We start from the raw sequence: 17,642 nt of genomic DNA on the forward strand, positions 1-17,642 counted from the left end.
AACTATATGATACGGACATATGCCATATAGTCCGTATTATGTCCATCACGGTCATCCAATGGATATCCGATACGGACATTGTACATAAATTGGACTCACAATGGATATCCATCTTGGACGTCCTAAAACTGTCCGGAAACGGACGTCCAAAGGACATACAAATCAAGTACATGGACGTTCCGACGTTAAATGGACATGAATTGTACGTCCCATGGACGTTGTGTGCTATTAGGGCTCCTTATTGGCGATTACAACTGCAATAAAAGAAAAAACAAACAAATCCGCCAGTTTTTAGAGAATTCGAACTTTGCCCAAATCAAGACTCCACCTACATTTATTATGAGTAACAATCCATCTAGTACTCCAGACATTATCTTATGTACAAATAACATAAAGGACTACATACAAACCGAGCTGATACCAGACCTGGGATCGAACCATCTAGCAATCCAAATTACTCTAACTCTCCCTAACCAAAAGTTCCACAAACAAATGAAGATATTTTTCTTAACCTGAAAAAATGCAACATTCAGAAAGTTTCCGAAGAGTTGGAAAAATTTATCAACACCGAAATTCCAATTACAGGTACATACATAAGTGAATTCCAAAACAAAATACAAGAATTAATAAATGAGCACACTCCTAAGACCACCAGAAGGTACTTTCTGCACACACTACCACCGCACATCATAACTCAAATTAAGAAGAAAAAACAACTGTACAGAGAATTGAAAGTAAACAACGACACCAACCTGAGAAAACTATACAACAAGCTCAACAAAGAAATACATGAACTCATAACGGAATTGTAGATCAAGCAAGTGGATTGAAACATGTGAAAATATCAATGAGATGAAGGGCAGGAGCTACTGGCAGGAAATAAAGAAGCTAACCAGATACAACACAAAAGCAAATATAAGCCAGGTCGGTGTGAATGGAAGAACATATCAAACAGATGAAGAAATAGCCTCAGCGTTCAAGTAATACTACCAGGAAACATTCACCCCCAAAGACAACATATTATTCGACCAAAATTTTAAAACTAAAATATTTATTTATTTATAAATTTGCCGCTTCGACATCGAGGTCATTAGCGGTAATGGTACAGTTTAGTAAGATTCACTGTATTTAGATACAATTCTCAGAAGTACTGTTCAATTACATAATTTCGGTATTAATCGAATTTTGACATTGATGTTCTTTATGAAATCCAAGGTTTTTAGGGATAATGGAGAATTTATTCTCAGGGCCTCCTTCATTGATTCGCTGACATTGAAATGGTTCCTTTGGGGTAGGTATAATTGGCAATCGATTAGGATATGTTGTACAGTGATATCAGCATCACATGTAGCACATCTTGGGATATAAAACCACGGGAGTTCCATTGGATTATGATGAACATGGAAAATTTAATTACATTGTTCCTCAGTTATTACCATGTTTGATTCCTGGAGAAGGTCTTGAGAACTTGTACTGAAATTGCTTGAAAGTTCGGTTTCTTCAAGTTGAAGTTGGTTCTTCAGACTTTTCAGTATTTTCGTGCATTTCATCTTGACAGTTCTGGTTGGCAAATGGGGATGAATTTCTTCTATGGTATGAATTAACGCGTCTATATCTTTAGTTATTTTCCTAGCATTGTCTAGGGGATTTTTATTTTCTATGCAAAGTTCCAAGAATTGTCTGATATCTTCGAAATTCAACGCAAATTGTGTCGGGTCTCTCAGGAATATAGATTCAATGTCTCCAAGGTTTAACGGTTTTTGTGGTGTAGTTGTTTTCTTAGGTTTCTTATTTTTATTGGGTTTGATTGTACTCGAGTTTGGTTCTATGAAAATTTCGGTTTGATTTCCAGGGTTGAGTAGCTGTACTGTGAATTTATCATCTGTTTTGCTTGTAAATTCCATTGGGTCTATGGCATCCTCTTGATTGGGTGAACTTGGAGAGCTGGTGGAGGCGCGGCGTTTTTTGTGGTTTGTTTGGTTGGTATTTTCTGCGTTTGGTATGATTTGTGCTGCAACATCATCTGTTTGTGTAATATTTTTGGGGCTCTCATTGGATGTGGTTGGTTCCATTTGCGGATCGGATGTTGTTTTTCTTGGGCAGACAGTGGCGATATGTCCGGTTTCTTTACAGTTGAAACAAACTGGGGCGTCTGAAGCTATGAATAGTCTGTAAGTGGTCTCTTCATGCGTTAACAGAAAAGATGAAGGCAGTTCGTGTTCATTTTCTGGGGGACAGATGTAGATTTGCCATTTGAAACTTAGAATATGTGCAAATTCTTCTCCCTCCAAACCTGCTCTCAGAAAATTTAGATTGGATACCGGTTTCAAACCCATCTCCTTAAGCTTATCTTCAATAACCTTATGAGGTATGGATGGGCAGGCGTTTGATATTATTAATCTTTTGGCTGGAGTAACTAATCGACGAATATTTGTTTGAAAGCCGCAAACTGTGATTGAATGGTGATTTGCTAGTAGGTGGTCTACAGTTTTGATATCATCCAGGAAAATACAAACCCTTTGGTTTGATAGGCGCGAAACATATCTGATGTTTTTTGCTCCGATTATGTTTCCAATGGTTTTTACGTAATCTGAATTTCGTAGATCTCCAATGGCATTGATGAGGATAGCTTGGTCTTTTCTTGGGAAACTTGTTATTGGTGTTGTCTTGATTGCGTTGACATAAGAAGCCCTAGGTTCTATTGTTGTGGATTGTGATTGTATAGAAGTAATATCGTGTATGGTAGCTTTAGTCGTGGATATATTCATGTTGATGTTATTCATTTTGTTGACAGAAACATAAGGAGGAAACACACATTCTCTCCAGAGAACCAGATGTTCGGAAGACAAGAATGTCTCCGATATTGTTTGTTGTTTCGGAAGTGATATCGATACTTGAAAAATTTTTAAAATTTGTGAAATTCAGGGAAATTCCGGGGATAGACATACGTTCGACGAAATTCAGTAAAATCTTTCTTGGAAAAACTGGATTCAAATTCAAACGCTCACCAGGCTTCGCATCGATAAGGTACATGTGTAACACTCGACTCAACGATGACGACTGAAAACTAAAATAGAACAACACAGAAAATCAATTGACACAAATAATATAGGTACAGTCCCTGAGATATCAGATACAGAATACGAAGAAGCTTTAGTAGGAAAAAACTCTGCACCTGGCTATGACAACCTTACAAGAAAAATACTAGGTCAACTAACTCCAAGAATACATGAGGAAATAGGGAGAATGTACAATCACTGTCTGAATACCGGATACTTTCCAGTAGAATGGAAAAAGGGCATTATCATATCAGTTCCAAAACACGGCTCAGACCGCAACCAAGTTTCCAGCTACCGACCAATCACTCTTCTGCCAATCATAGGAAAAACATTCGAAAAAATAATTAAAGCACGCCTCGAAAATGCAAATGCAGTTTGGATTTAAGAAGAACCACTCCACCATCCATCCCTTAGTAGCCTTGATTTCCAACATCCAAACTTCAATGTAAAAAGGGCACAAGTCAGCTGCGATATTCATGGACATCAAAAAAGCATTTGATAGTGTGTGGCATGAGGGTCTTCTGTTCAAACTCCAACAATTGAACACCCCAGTTTACCTTCAAAAAATAATTGAAAACTTCTTGAAAGAGAGAAGCTTGATGGTGAAAATCAACAGCCACTTCTCAACGTGTTTTACCCCCCAACAAGGCGTGCCATAAGGCTCTCCACTCTCTCCACTATTATATAATATCTAAGTATATGATATATGCAAGGTAACAGAAGAACTTGAGAGTTATATCCTTCAGTACGCTGATGACACAGTGGTTATAACACATAGCAAAAAGCTGAAAGACACCATGGAAAAACTGCAAGACCTCTGCGTCAAAATTGTTGTATGGATGAGTAGGTGGAGACTCTTACCAAACCCCAACAAATCCGAGCTTATTATATTTGGCACTTCTTCGACACTTCACCTTCAATAAAGATGATGCAACACAACATAAAACCAGTCCAAAATGCAAAATATCTGGGAATCACAGTGGACAACAAAGCAAATTTCAAATTGCACTCACACAAAAAAAAAGAACGAAATAATTGCAAGATCTAAGCACTTTAGATCCCTAACCTACAGGAATCGTGGAATAAGCCACAAAACAGCTTCTAGTAGACCATATGTAGACCAATAGTAGAATATGGACACCTAATATTCAGCAATTGCAGAAGACCTACCCTGAATAACATTGAAGTGGCAGAACGAAGCAGTCTTAGAACACTGAGTAAAATACGTCACCCAGAGAACCCACTACACAACCCACCTAACGCCTTACTTTATGAAAAAATAAAGATCGAACCCATTCTCGACAGATTTCAGGCCTTAGGAACGAAATTTGTAAAAAATCCCAACAACCTTAGAATACTTCAGCCAGTTGTTCTACAGAGTCCCCAACAGGAACATAACAGAAAATATCCAATCAAAACTCTAATAGAGACAATTGAAGATTTCAAATGACAGCCATCGTCGGCTGTAGTTTATATGTATATAATATGTGAATTTTTTTTTTTACTAAACAGTGTATAATTGTATTAAGGTTCAGAATGAATTGTAATATACAATGAAATGTACCTACCTAATACTGGCAGTAAGACGCAAGTCGTTAGCCATTTGCTATAGCAATAAATTTTCTCTCTCTCTCTCTCAAAAGACCTGTTAAAAAGGAACCATATTTTGATTTTGAATCGAATTCACAATGCTGATTAACTGATCTTTGGGAGTTAGTTGAGACATCCTGAACTTTTTCATGGATTTTTTCGAGCTTCACAAAATTGTGGGTGATATATCAATATATATCAATTTTTCTCTAACTCTTATGGTTTACTCAGAAAAGAAGGAGATCATTCCGACGTTTTTTATTGAGAAATATGCCTCTAGAGGTATAATGAATAACGGACTGTGCGATCCACATACGACTCTCATCGTGGACAACAGTATGGTCTATTTAAGAATGATGGACATCCCAGTAGACCTTGAAAGTCCAGAAGCCATAGGAAAGGGAAACTTTTCTCTTGTCTCTGAAGAAGTCTTTTCTCTTGTCTCTGCCAGAAGCAGCTTAATATCTGGTCACAAAAGATTTTCAATAAATTCTGAGTTTCAATCACAGAACTGGAATATACAAATGTTACCTAGAAAAGTATTTGAAAACAAGAAATATTTAAATTCGGAGCATATTAATCGGCATTCAAAATTGATACAATTATGTTTTCAATTTGTTACAATAAATTAAGAACATAAACATCAGGAAAAATTCCAACTATCTGCCATCATTGCATAGATTCACATATATTAGGCCTGCCGCAGACATGCAACTTTTCAGTTGCGCAACAGTTTGATTGCAAGCGGTTCGAGGGCGCACACAAAGGCAATCGCTGCAACTTTTCAGTTGCATGTCTGCGCGGCCCCATATAAATTCTTTGTGCTCAATTCTGCAACTAAACAGTTGCAAAACTGAAAAGTTGCATGTCTGCGGCAGGCCTTAGGTCTGATCACTGTTTATTATTCATATTACCAACCTAAATTTCGCAACATAAAATCTTCAACTTATGGGCTATATTACCAACCAAAATTCTATTTTCCACAGCCACCCGAGATGTCAATCATTCTTGAATGGACTATAGTTTCTGACTCTCATGGCAAATAACAGACCTACTTAAAAAAGTAACTTGTAGTGCAGTATCTGGTACAGTTGCTGTATATTGTGTTTGTTGGAGGGGGGCTTCGATTGAATCATAACAAAACTGAATGTGTTTTTTCAAAACTTAGAGAGGTAATGTTGATTGTCCCAATAATATTAGCTTAATGGGGTAGAGATATTGGTGTGACCATGGAGGCAAAAGATTACTTAGCTTAACAATTGATGGAACTTTATCATGGACGAGGTTCACAGTGATAAATGACTTCGATATCACTACCCCTCAGGCCTCTAGCCGCTACCCTAACCGCAAATTATCTTTTCAACAAAGCTACTCGACCTATTATATCTATTCAAAAATAATATAATTGCTCTAAGTGGTAGCAGCTAGAGAGGTAGTGATATCGAATTCATTTTTTGACCCATCCGAGCGTTTTTCCCATCTCAAAGAACCAAATTCGGCGTGTGAAAATTATTGATGGAATACTATCAAGTACAATCAGCATCAACGAAGAACAACAAGGCTTTTGGAAGAATAGGTCAACAATCGACGCTATATTCAAACTGCGACAAATCATCGAGAAGTCCATAGAATTTAACAAACCTGCGTTCCTTTGCTTTGCTGACCTAACTCAAGCATTTGATAGAGTGCAACTAAAGGATGTGCTAAAAATCCTCCAAGAACGAGGAGTCAACAACAATATTATCCAGGTTATAAAACAACAGCACAAGAATACAGTCAGGCACCTCAACCACTGAGGAAATGCCGATATCGATAGGTATCAGGCAAGAAGATAGCTTGAGCCCAGAACTCTTCAACCTGGTAATGGACCACATCATAAGCCGGGTGAAGAGGGTAGGGCGAGGTTACAGGATGGGACAAACACAATTCAAAATATTGTGCTACGCTGACGATGCGGTTCTCATAGCAGAGAATGAGGACGACTTGCAGCGACTGCTATTCGAGCTAAACCAGGCCGCTGGAATATAATATGAGCATCTCGATATCGAAAACCAAGTCTATGACCATCAGCAAGGAACCGATACGATGCAAACTAGCACTAAACGACCAACCAATCGAATAAGTGATGAGTTTTGAATACCTGGGGATAATAGCTTCAAGCAGCCGAAACACATATGACGAGGTGAAAGCACAAGTGAATAAAGCAGCAAGAGTGTCTGGCTGTCTGCACAGTACTATTTGGAAAAACAAATGCATGTCGATAACCAGCAAGGCAAGGATCTACAGAACAGCAGTAAGGCCCATCCTCACCTACGCAGGCGAAACGAGAGCGGACGAAAAGAGCACTACGAACAACCGAAATGAGGACCCTGCGAGCGAAGCAGTGAGATCCGGGAGCGGTGCGATAATATGCCAGATGTCGTAAGGTGGTCACGAGGGAGAAGAAGAGAATGGAGACAGCATGTAGAGAGGATGCAGGACGATAGACTCGCCAAAGCCGCATACAAGGAAAAACCGAACACAACTAGACCCTTAGGAAGACCACCGAAGAGATGGGCTGACTCCTGGACTTCATCGTCACAGGACATCGAATGAAAAGTTGGAGAAGACAGGACATTGTCCTAGCAAAAGGAACAAGAAGAAGAAGAATACTGAGTCACTCTGTATAATAATAAAGCGATGAAAAAAAAAACACTCATGCAGGAAATTGAATTGCCTTTCCAACAAGGTGCTGCTCGACCCCTTTTCCCTATTAAAAAATCTGTTAGGGGTTGCTGCTAGAGGGGTAGTGATATCACAGTCATTTGAACACCCTTGTTTGTCCCCCTTTCAACGAAATTTGACCTGTCCGAGCATTTTTTCGTTATTCCATCCCAAAGCTCAAAATTCGGGGTGGAAAGTTATGGATGGCCCACCCTGTATGTATAGGGATGAGTTCTATATGAAAACCTTCTCGAAGGAATTCCCTACGCCTATAGTATAGTTCTGGATTTATGTAAAAACCAACATATAAACAAACAAATTATCAAACATACGGACTTTCACATTTGTAATAATAGTAAGGATGTTAAAAACATTAACGAAACAAGTAGGTACTTTATGGTCTATTGCATAAATAATGTAATTGATTAATTAAAAAATTAATTTTAGTTTTGACACAATCGATCAAAATACTCGTATTGATTTCATGAGAAAGTACGTTATATTTTGTGATGTACCCTCAAAACCTCGGCATCAAGTAAACATTCTTTAGAGGCCTTCATCACATGTCTCCGCATGTGTGACAACTGCTTCAGAAGTGCACTTGGGCTGCATCTGGGAATATACTTCTTGTGACTGCTTTGGCATAACGATCCATAATCAGAGGGAGATGAATTATTGCTTTCCAGACTGAGATCCCTATAGACCTCGGATACACCAGAGGAGAAAGAAAGGGTGGAATCTTTAACAGAGTTCAATAGTCTCAGTTTACTGTTCTTAACAGTGTTTTCCAATTTGACGCAGGCATCGTCCAAAATGGGATCTAATTCATTAACGGGAATATCGAATGTCTCATACTGCGTAGAGTGGGTAGAAAATCCTATGACAGGAGTTTGTGACGAAGATTCATAAGAAGGAACATATTCAGTTTGTTCCATTCGAGAAACAGATAGGTTGTTTTCACTTCTGAACAAACTCCTCAAATCGTTAACATTATCTGATGTTATGTGGAGGTCGAATTCCTTTTTCATTGAAGAATTATGGAAGGTTGCTAAATTCTCGCTAGCTTTTGTCAAGTTCGTCATCAACTTTGTAGCTTCTTCTAAAAATACAGACATTGCTACCACCATTTGTTGGTTTTTAGTATCTGGTGTTGGAAGATGTTCAACGTCAGTTGGTATGGAGTATTCTTGAAGTTTTGGGGTTTCCCGAACAGAACCATTATCCGACAGAGTACAAGATTCTTCAGATGAAAACACGGCGCTAGGTTCTATAACCGTTGGTTCGTATACTGCAACAGAATCAAATTGAAAGCTGTCCCTGATGTTTGATATAACTGCTTTGGAAAACCGTAATTCTGGAGATGATAGAAATTCGCAGGTAATGAATTTCTCACAATCGTTATCTTTTGGTTGGAGAATATGTTGTGAAACATCTACCGTACGTTTCTCATGGCCTACTGGTGAAGTAATTAGATTTGATGAATTCAGTTTGTCTCCTAAGGTGTCAAACTGTACGTGTTCTATGCTGCCCTGAGCATACCTCAATCTCAATCGATCTAATGTAATTGGTTCTTCTTTCTGCATCGCAAAAACGTTCAAATCGAGTGAATTATGATTGCTGATGAGGTCAGGAGTGGGAAACGTTAAACTGCACCCATTTTGATCATCCAAGCTATCATCTGATAAACTCTCGTGTCTCTCCGTATTGACAAGCCTCTTCTTTGACGAACTCATATCATCAAAATTCTCTTGATTGGTAGGATTCGGATTTATCGTACTTGTCCGAGACGGAAATTGTTGATTTATAAGGAATTTTGTGAATGAAATAAGTGGAGGTGAATGTGGCTCTCTTGGCGTGGTTTGTTTAGGAGCTGAAGAATCAGATGAGTACTGAACTCCAACAGTTTTCGTTATTTTAAGTAAGTCATTCGTGTCCGTTGCTTTGAAATTATCGATTGATGGACAACCTGTAGATACGCTTCGAGTGTCAGCTTTAGTCATCGTTTCTACATTTCTGACTTCAGGTATATGAAGTCTCAAGTCTTGAACGTCTGTCGATACTTCTTTCACTCTTAGTACTATGGTATCTGTTTGAGTCTCTACTTGTTTGAAGCGGTGAGCTCTCATAGCTTTCTGCGTGATTTCCTTCAGTCTGATTCTTGCATTCGAGCAAATTGTGAGTTCCTTTGGAACATCGTTTTTTGGTTCGTCGAAACCTTCCATGTCCGTTTCAGAATTTTTAGTTTTCGCATATAACCTCTTGGTGACGTTAGCAATAATATTCGACTTATTTATAGGAGTTACTTTTCCTTGAGGGACCGCTTTCAATCTCACTGGGATTTTCGTGCTTTCAGTTTCTACACTCTTCTCCAGATATTTCTTCTGCTTTTCTGGAGTTGTTCTCTTCGTTAAAACATTGGACTTATCAACTGAACGTCTTCTGATCAAAGGATTGGATGACGACAATTTACTGGTTGTTGAAAGATTCGACTTGATTGATGACGTTGGTGATTCCACCGTCGGCAATGATTCACGAGAGCCAAAGCTTGGTGTTCTGGATCTGTTCATTATTGCAACGGAATTAACACTGGACGTTCTTCGTAATTTAGGTATTTGTCTTTTTTCCGAACTTATGCCAGTTTCGACGTTCATTACGGACATTAACTTATCAGTATTAATTCGAAGGCTTGATTGGTTCGAAGTTTTCAACTCAGTCTTGTTTTTATTTCTTCGAAATGTCGTTATGGAATTTGAGTGCGGAGAAGGTGAATACCCGGGATCAGGAATAGTCGAATCATAGCTCTCTATGTTGGTTCTGTCATTTGCTTCATCTGGAAAATGCTCGCTTTTCGGCATGAAACTGAGTGGATCCACCTGCAACAGAAAGTTGAACTCTACATAATGGATTCACAATCTTATTCAGTTATTTCACCGAAATCGAAAAGATTTAAAGGAGGAAGAGTACACGTTATGAAAAATAAGGGGCGGATATAATGTTTTATGCAATAAATACTGAGACCTGCTTAGCTAAGTCACTTTTGATTATTACAGGTTGTCTGGAACAAGGTATATCATGTATTGTATATTGTATATCAAAATTGTTGAGTTCCCTTGGAACCAAGAAGTAGTAAAATTTCCGTTCCTTTTCCTCAAATATAATTTTCTGTTCTAGAATCAAACACACTGATCAACAATTTTTAGGAATAACGTATATATTTTTCTTTAGCTTAGCCTCCCTTGCCTCCTCTGACGAGCCGCCCTTGCTGAGCCTACGCTTTAACCACCAAGCCAAGGACCCTATAATAATAATAAAAAGGTACATTTAATAACTCATTTAAGGCACATAGAGGACGCAATGTATCATAGTGGCATCTGGATTTTGGTAGTTTCAGACTGGTTAGGCTGCTCGTAGACCGGCAATACGTTACCGCTACGCGACCACGATTTCAGTACGTTAGCCTGACGTAAACGTTAACGGGAGAAATAACGTCAGATATAAAGTTTACGGATTGTGAAGAAATTTAAGTGCTGCCATCATGAAACGTCAGACGTTAAACATAACCTATCAATTTGGATTTTGCTTTTGTTTTGCGTGAACTCTCTTTTATCCAATATTGAGCCCCGACAGCTGGAATAATATTGGGAATATTGATAAAATTCGATTCATCCAGTAGAAGTTGCAGCCATCACAAACCAGAAGCAATACTGGATGGAGAACGATCCTTACGTCATCGTTGCATCGGCTCCAATACTGAATTGAACGCACGAAGCCGCCTACAGTGGACAACCTATGTAGCGCCGCGCCGCCTGTTTTGTAGCGGCTGAAAACGCTCGTTTCGAGAGAGCGTGTAGCCGCACGAAAACGCTTCCAATGGACACTCGTAGGGATGGGCAAACGTGAAAAAAATATCGAATATATTGTATCGATATTTCTCAACAGTATCGATATATATCGTGAAAAAATATCGATATTTCGATATATCGATATATTAGAATATTCGGGATGAAACACAGATTTGGAAGTGTTATCAATATTTCTATTATTTGAATATATCGGTTTAACGATATATACCAAATTTGTGGTTACCCATGAGCTTTATTAAAATATTCGGAATGAAGCACAGATTTGGAAGTGTTATTAATATTTTTATTATTTAAAAAACAAAACTAATATCAATTACTATTTTAAGTGCAAATTGCACGTGCACTCCTTTTCTTTTAGTTTAGAACTACTGTCACAAAGCGTTACAATGATCTACCCGTACCGTAGATACATTGAACTCTATGGGAACCCATAGAGTTCAATGTGTAGATACGATGGATTGAACTACGAAGTTGACCCAATACACCACTCATTGTCGTGGTCGTTATAATACACACTAAACACATCAGATCAACGATGTGCGACACATGGAAAAATATCGAAATTTGATACTTCGAAATAAATATCGATAGTCGATAGTATCGGAATTCGAAATATCGACGATATTTATCGATTATTTTTTTTTAAATATCGATATTTCGATATATCGATATTTTTCGCCCATCCCTAGACACTCGGGCTCTGGCGGATCGCCGCTTGAAAACGCCCGCTCGAAGTCGCCTGCAGTGGACACTAGACAACGCTGTATTGAAATACGTTACTTGGGATCTGTAGCGGCTTGCCGCACGTTCACGCTCGTTTCGCGTAAGCGCGTAGCCGCTCGAATACGCTTCCAGTGGACACCCGGGCTAAGAATGTCTGGCGGCCTGAACAAGTATATTCTCAGCGCAGGACCGGCCTTAGTATCGCTAGCGTCCTGGGCAAGAATTGTTTCGATGACCCCTATATTTTTTCAAAACACCATTAAACAAGTTGTTTGTCTGTAATACTAGGAGCATCAAGGAACATCGTATCTTCATGAATAGTTTTCACATTCCGCAGATTACAATCATTTTCATGGAACTTTGAATATTTTGAATTCCCATCATAAATTTCATTGTGATGAAACAGCGTCACTTGAAGAGCTATCTATAACTTCTAAACAAACAGTTGAAATAACATAAAATTTCAACAGGTTCCATTTAAAGGTTGGTACTTCCTGAAAATGTTAAGGATTTTTTCAGCTCTTAACTTATGATCCAGGAACGAAACGCCATTCCATGCATTTGAAAAGCCTAAATCCACAAGTCGAAATTGGAGTCAATGATGATCGATATTCATGGAATTGTGCTCCTTCGCTGATTGGAGGGCACGATTTAACATAAGGTTAGATGGATCAATGAAACTCCCCTTACATCCACAACCTACACTTAACTTAAAACTTAACAGGAAGGAGAAATGGATTCAACATATCTATAAAAAAATAATTATAGTCACTTATGTATCATCACTATATTGATTTTTTATACCTCAATATTCACGTAAAAGAAAAATCACATCAACGTTCAGATTTACCTTAGACTGTTCCAGTTCTTTTTTTAATTTGGCTATTTCCAAACGCAGTTCCCTGATAATTTTTTCTTTAGGATCCTCATTCACTACTGGACTGCATATGATCAGCTTTGCTCGTTGACCAAATCGGAGGGTATTCACTGTCTCACTGTAACAGCCACTGGCTGGGGAGATAGCTTGAAAAAAAATTCAGTCGATAGTTGCGTAAAACATGGAATTAAGTTACAAGCCAGTTGCCACCACAGAACACAAATTATTTGTTGCCACCTTGCTGTGTCTAGATTGAGTTTAAGTTTAAGTACCTACAAAATTATTTATGGAATAACGTAGAGCATGTTCAAAATGTAAATATTTAGAGATAAGTCTCTTTTATAATTTGATATGCCTTAGTGAATGTTGAATCTAAAAAAAAAACGATAAGAAAAAAAGGGAATACAAAAGAGTGTTATATATCTACTAACTACGCCGGCGCCGGTATTATACGGTGAAATACATACAGTGAAACGTTTGAAAAATACAGATATAGAACTGACCTTCAATATTATTCAATTTGACATTCTAAACTCCACAGATACAGAGATAATATGAAAATCTTCAACAGTCTCAATTCGTATAAACACGATATCACAGAAAACACCCCTTGATTTACTTTATGCACGATATACTATTGTAAAGGGTTGATAGTTACTCTTGATTCTCAAGTATTTTAAATCCCTCCCAGAAATCAACATTTCGAATTCGGATTTGGCTAACACAAAATAAAAATTCTTTCTGAATTATCCTGGAAGCCGTCCCGAATCTCAAAAACTATACAGTCCGTGACGTTCATCAAAGAAACCGACTGGCTAGAGAGCAATAACTCAAGAAAAGGGACAATGAGTGACCGCTGCGGTGGAGAAATTGACTTTGATAAGTTATTTATGAGTAGAATGCGGCATCTTTGATCATTTTCATCTGGCGGTATTCCCTTGTTTCTGGTTGAAATGCGTTTTCATTGGGTACTTTGAGAATATTTGTAAATTGTTTGGCGACCAAGCGCAAAAAGCCGCCTTTTCGCTTTCACTCTAATAATTAATAATGTTCCTTTTTCGATTTTTAAGAAAAAATTTTTTGTGTGAAAAAATTGGTATCGTTTTATGAACTGATTTGCCGCCCCCAGAATGTGCCGCCCCGGCAGAATGCCCGGTTCGCCGGTCCTGACGGCGGCCCTGATTTTACGGAGCCGGGACTGGATTTCAGGTTTCAGGAGTTATCTATAATGAATGAAAATCATTCTCTCATAAGCATGAATCATGCTTATTTCATCATCATCATTCATTATATATCGAAAGATATATATCAAAAGAGAAAGTTATATTTTTCTCTTTTCAGTTCCGAAAAGGATTGTTCACGACAAGAACTATATAGTGTAGTGCTGCGCATAGTCAGAAAAGTTTCTGCATTCGGAAATGTGAAGTGTGAGCCACCAATTATTATTTTATAAATGTCTCTAAGGTTGATGGTATTCAAATCTTTTAATTGATATAAGTGGAATCACATTTCAGACAGTAACAGGACAGACGCGTATCCATTTGCGTCTATACCCGAACTTCAAATTTTTAATCATGATATCACCATAGAGTAAAGGGCCCCTGTCGAATACTAATACAAGGAATTTAGAGCAAGCTGAGTCACTTTTAGGTAAAAATGTTAAAATTCATTATTACATGAAATGACACTGTCTTAACATTGAGAAAATTATATGTTTCAGAATTTTTTTGCTTTGCCTTCATTTATGGCCAATGTCTGTCTTCTTTGAATTATTCATGAAGAAGTTGAATAGGTATCAATTTTTCATAGAATTCTAAACTTAATTTCAGGAGAAAAACCGAAAGGTTCTACTGACTACAGCGATGAAACACTTATAACTAGAACTACTTTGTACATATGTAGTCATAAATCAATATTGTGAATTTATCCACTGCTTAGTTAGTTGAAAAATTCGACGCTACTGGTTCAGTCGGAAACAAAAAGAGAAAGAGAGCATGAAAGAAAAGAAGCGCGGGCCTAGGCTTTCTTAGGTCATGTAGCAATGGATTCTAGCACTATCCGTCTAGTACGTATCTGTGTCTGGTGTTTAACGCAAAACAACAGTTATGGAAATCACATAAACGGCCCTTTTTTATACCAGAATACCTGGTTATCTCACTGGCCAAATTTTTTTAGATTTATTGGAGAATGCTAATTATCCAGCCCTCGTCCAAGTATTGGAGAATGCACAAGACCTTCAAATGATCTTTTTCCAACAAGATGATTTCGTTCAACTGGTGTGTCAGTTCTTAGATGGAAATTTTCCGCACGCCTGGATTGGAAGAAGGGGACATATTGAGTGGCTACCCAGATCACCTGATGAACAGAATATGTGCAACCGCTTCATCAGTGCTCCTGCACCAGCGGCACAAAGAACAATCGGTCAATCCCATTCTAATTAAGTGTTTATTAACCAGGTGACCAGTCATTGCTGCAGTCACAAGACTCAGCTGTTTCCTCTCAAGAGTCAGGATTTTTTTGACCTCAGGCACAGAGGACTGTACCTGGCTGCTATGAGGACATACTAAAGTTTTTGGATATGAATATTTTTGGAAACCGCGATGTTATCGTTATCTACCGAGCCCTCAATAGTCATTTTGGCGAGTCTATCAAAAGCATGTTCGGGAGAACCACAGCTATCTCCGAGGACACAGTCACAGTCTGAAGATGAAGCTAACTAAGAAAAGAGAGTCAGTATTTCTGTTCAAAGAAGAGTTTGCATTCTGGAACAGTTTGATGCCGTAGTTGTAAATGCTTCCTTGGTGAATGTATTCAAAAGTCGTTTCGACAGTTGTTTGAACATAAGACATAACCATAATAATATATACAAGGTGCTGTGAGTGTAGTTGAATTTTTTGTTTGAGTTATGAACGTATATCAGGTTCTATTGTTTGATAATTATTTCTTTATTTTGTACTGAGTTTATAGGCTACGCCTCATATCTTATTTTTCATTATTAATAATGATAATTCGAGGGATTATCAAACAGAATTCTCAGTTTTTCTGAATTTCGATCAATAAAGCCGGTTTAGACGCTCAGGCGTTTACTAGCGCAAAGTAGCAGTTTGTACAAGCCGAATTGATCGTACGAACGCAGAAATGAAGTTTGCGCAAGATAAATTATTTGGCTTGTGTGAAATCTGACCCGAACAGAAAATAGGGTTGAGGTTGGCAACTGAACAGAGAATTCTACTGAAAGTGTGGATAAAACGGTAAAGAATTCACGGCGCATGAAATCTCGAGTAAATTTTCTAGAGAACTCTCGGCTGTTGCAAACGGGCTTTACATGTGAAAGTATCTGGAGCAAATTCTGTGACTTATTCATCAGATAAATAACGTTTACGCACAAAAGTTCAAAGTATTTTGAACTATCTAGTTCCTAACTTTACCCATGGTCTATGCTACACCAACGCTAACGATACAAGTTCTGGAATTCAGCTTGAAATAAGCCTCCATCAACGTCATCAACTTTCCGACGAATTGCTTAATTGCACCTCCTTTCCATACCTTTTTGTTTTGAACGATGTTCGAGACTCCAGACTCCACTCTAGGGCATAGGCATCGGTATGTTTAAGCCCGATATCATTGACAGCAATTTGTCGTAAGTAATCCATGTCATTGCTGTATCCCGTTACCGGAAATGAATCTACAAAAAGAAGAAGAAAAAAAAAAAAAAAAAATTCGAACAGACTTGTAACTTCTTAGTGCTAGTTGCGACTGTGTGCCCTCCTGTGACTAAAGAGACCCAACCGTGACCTGCAGATCCTTCCACACTCAGGGCATGGATAGTCTCCAACCAGATCTGGCCGCCGCTGTATCCTTCTCGATTCTCCACTATAACTGTGGACCAAAGACCTCCACTGTGACCTGTCTAACGCTAGTTGTTCCCAGTTATGATTAGCATTAACTGATTTTAGGGATTGATGTAGTGTATCCTTAAACCGCTTATACTGGCCTCCTGGTTTCCGGGCTCCCTCAGTGAGTTCGCCGTATAGAGCTATTTTGGGGAGTCTTGTGTCTTGCATCCTCAGAATGTGGCCGCTCCATCTGAGTCGGGCCCTCGTTACTTGAGTCTCAATTGTTGTACAACTCGCGCGCTGCAAGACTTCTGCATTCGAAACTTTGTGGAACCATCTGATGTGCATTATCTGTCTTAGATGACGTTGCTGCGTCTGTTCAAGCTGTTTAATATGTCGCCTGTAGGGAGTCCAGCTTTCGCTTCCGTAAAGAAGCGTTGGGAGGACCACTGCTCTGTAAACAGCTGTCTTGGTCTTCAGATTGAGGTCGTGATTTTGGAACACTCTGTCCTTCAGCTTCCAGAATGCCCGTGATGCCGAATTGATACGGTTGTGTATTTCCGTGTCAAGGTTAGCCCTAGTATTTATGAAGCTTCCCAAGTATTTGAACTGCTCAACCTGTTCTAGAGTTTCATTGTCCAGGCTGATATCTGTTTGAAGGCTTTCTGGCGGACTTACCAGGATTTTGGTCTTGTCAATATTGAGTCTAAGGCCTAAAGCTTCGTATATATGTTTATAGGTGTCCATCATTATCTGTAGATCCTCTGAGCTGCTAGCGATGAGCGAACAGTCGTCTGCATATTGAAGTTCCGTGATAAACTTGGTACGGGTTTTTGCTCTGAGGCGCTTCAGGTTAAACAGGCCTCCATCAAATCTGAATCTTATCCCAACACCTCTCACGGGCATGCTCATGTCAGCAATTATCGATACTGCTATGGCGAAAATATTGAACAGTAAAGGCGCTAATACGCAGCCTTGTTTTATTCCAGAG

At 38.6% G+C, this 17,642-nt stretch overlaps 1 protein-coding gene across 2 annotated transcripts in view; it reads right to left on the reverse strand.

Moving 5' to 3' along the window:
- Positions 1 to 7,738: 7,738 nt before the first annotated feature.
- LOC123306575 (kinesin heavy chain-like) overlaps positions 7,739 to 17,642 on the reverse strand; it is a 316,847-nt gene continuing 306,943 nt past the window's right edge. For both annotated transcript variants that reach the window (XM_044888630.1, XM_044888631.1), the window contains 2 exons: positions 12,789 to 12,961; positions 7,739 to 10,225 (listed from right to left, as the gene is read on the reverse strand). In XM_044888630.1, coding sequence (XP_044744565.1) covers positions 7,850 to 10,225; positions 12,789 to 12,961 — 2,549 coding nt within the window. In that variant the 3' untranslated portion in view covers positions 7,739 to 7,849. The remainder of the gene's footprint in view (positions 10,226 to 12,788; positions 12,962 to 17,642) is intronic.

Source organism: Coccinella septempunctata, chromosome 2 (assembly GCF_907165205.1).
Source record: "Coccinella septempunctata chromosome 2, icCocSept1.1, whole genome shotgun sequence".
Classification (NCBI taxonomy): domain Eukaryota; kingdom Metazoa; phylum Arthropoda; class Insecta; order Coleoptera; family Coccinellidae; genus Coccinella; species Coccinella septempunctata.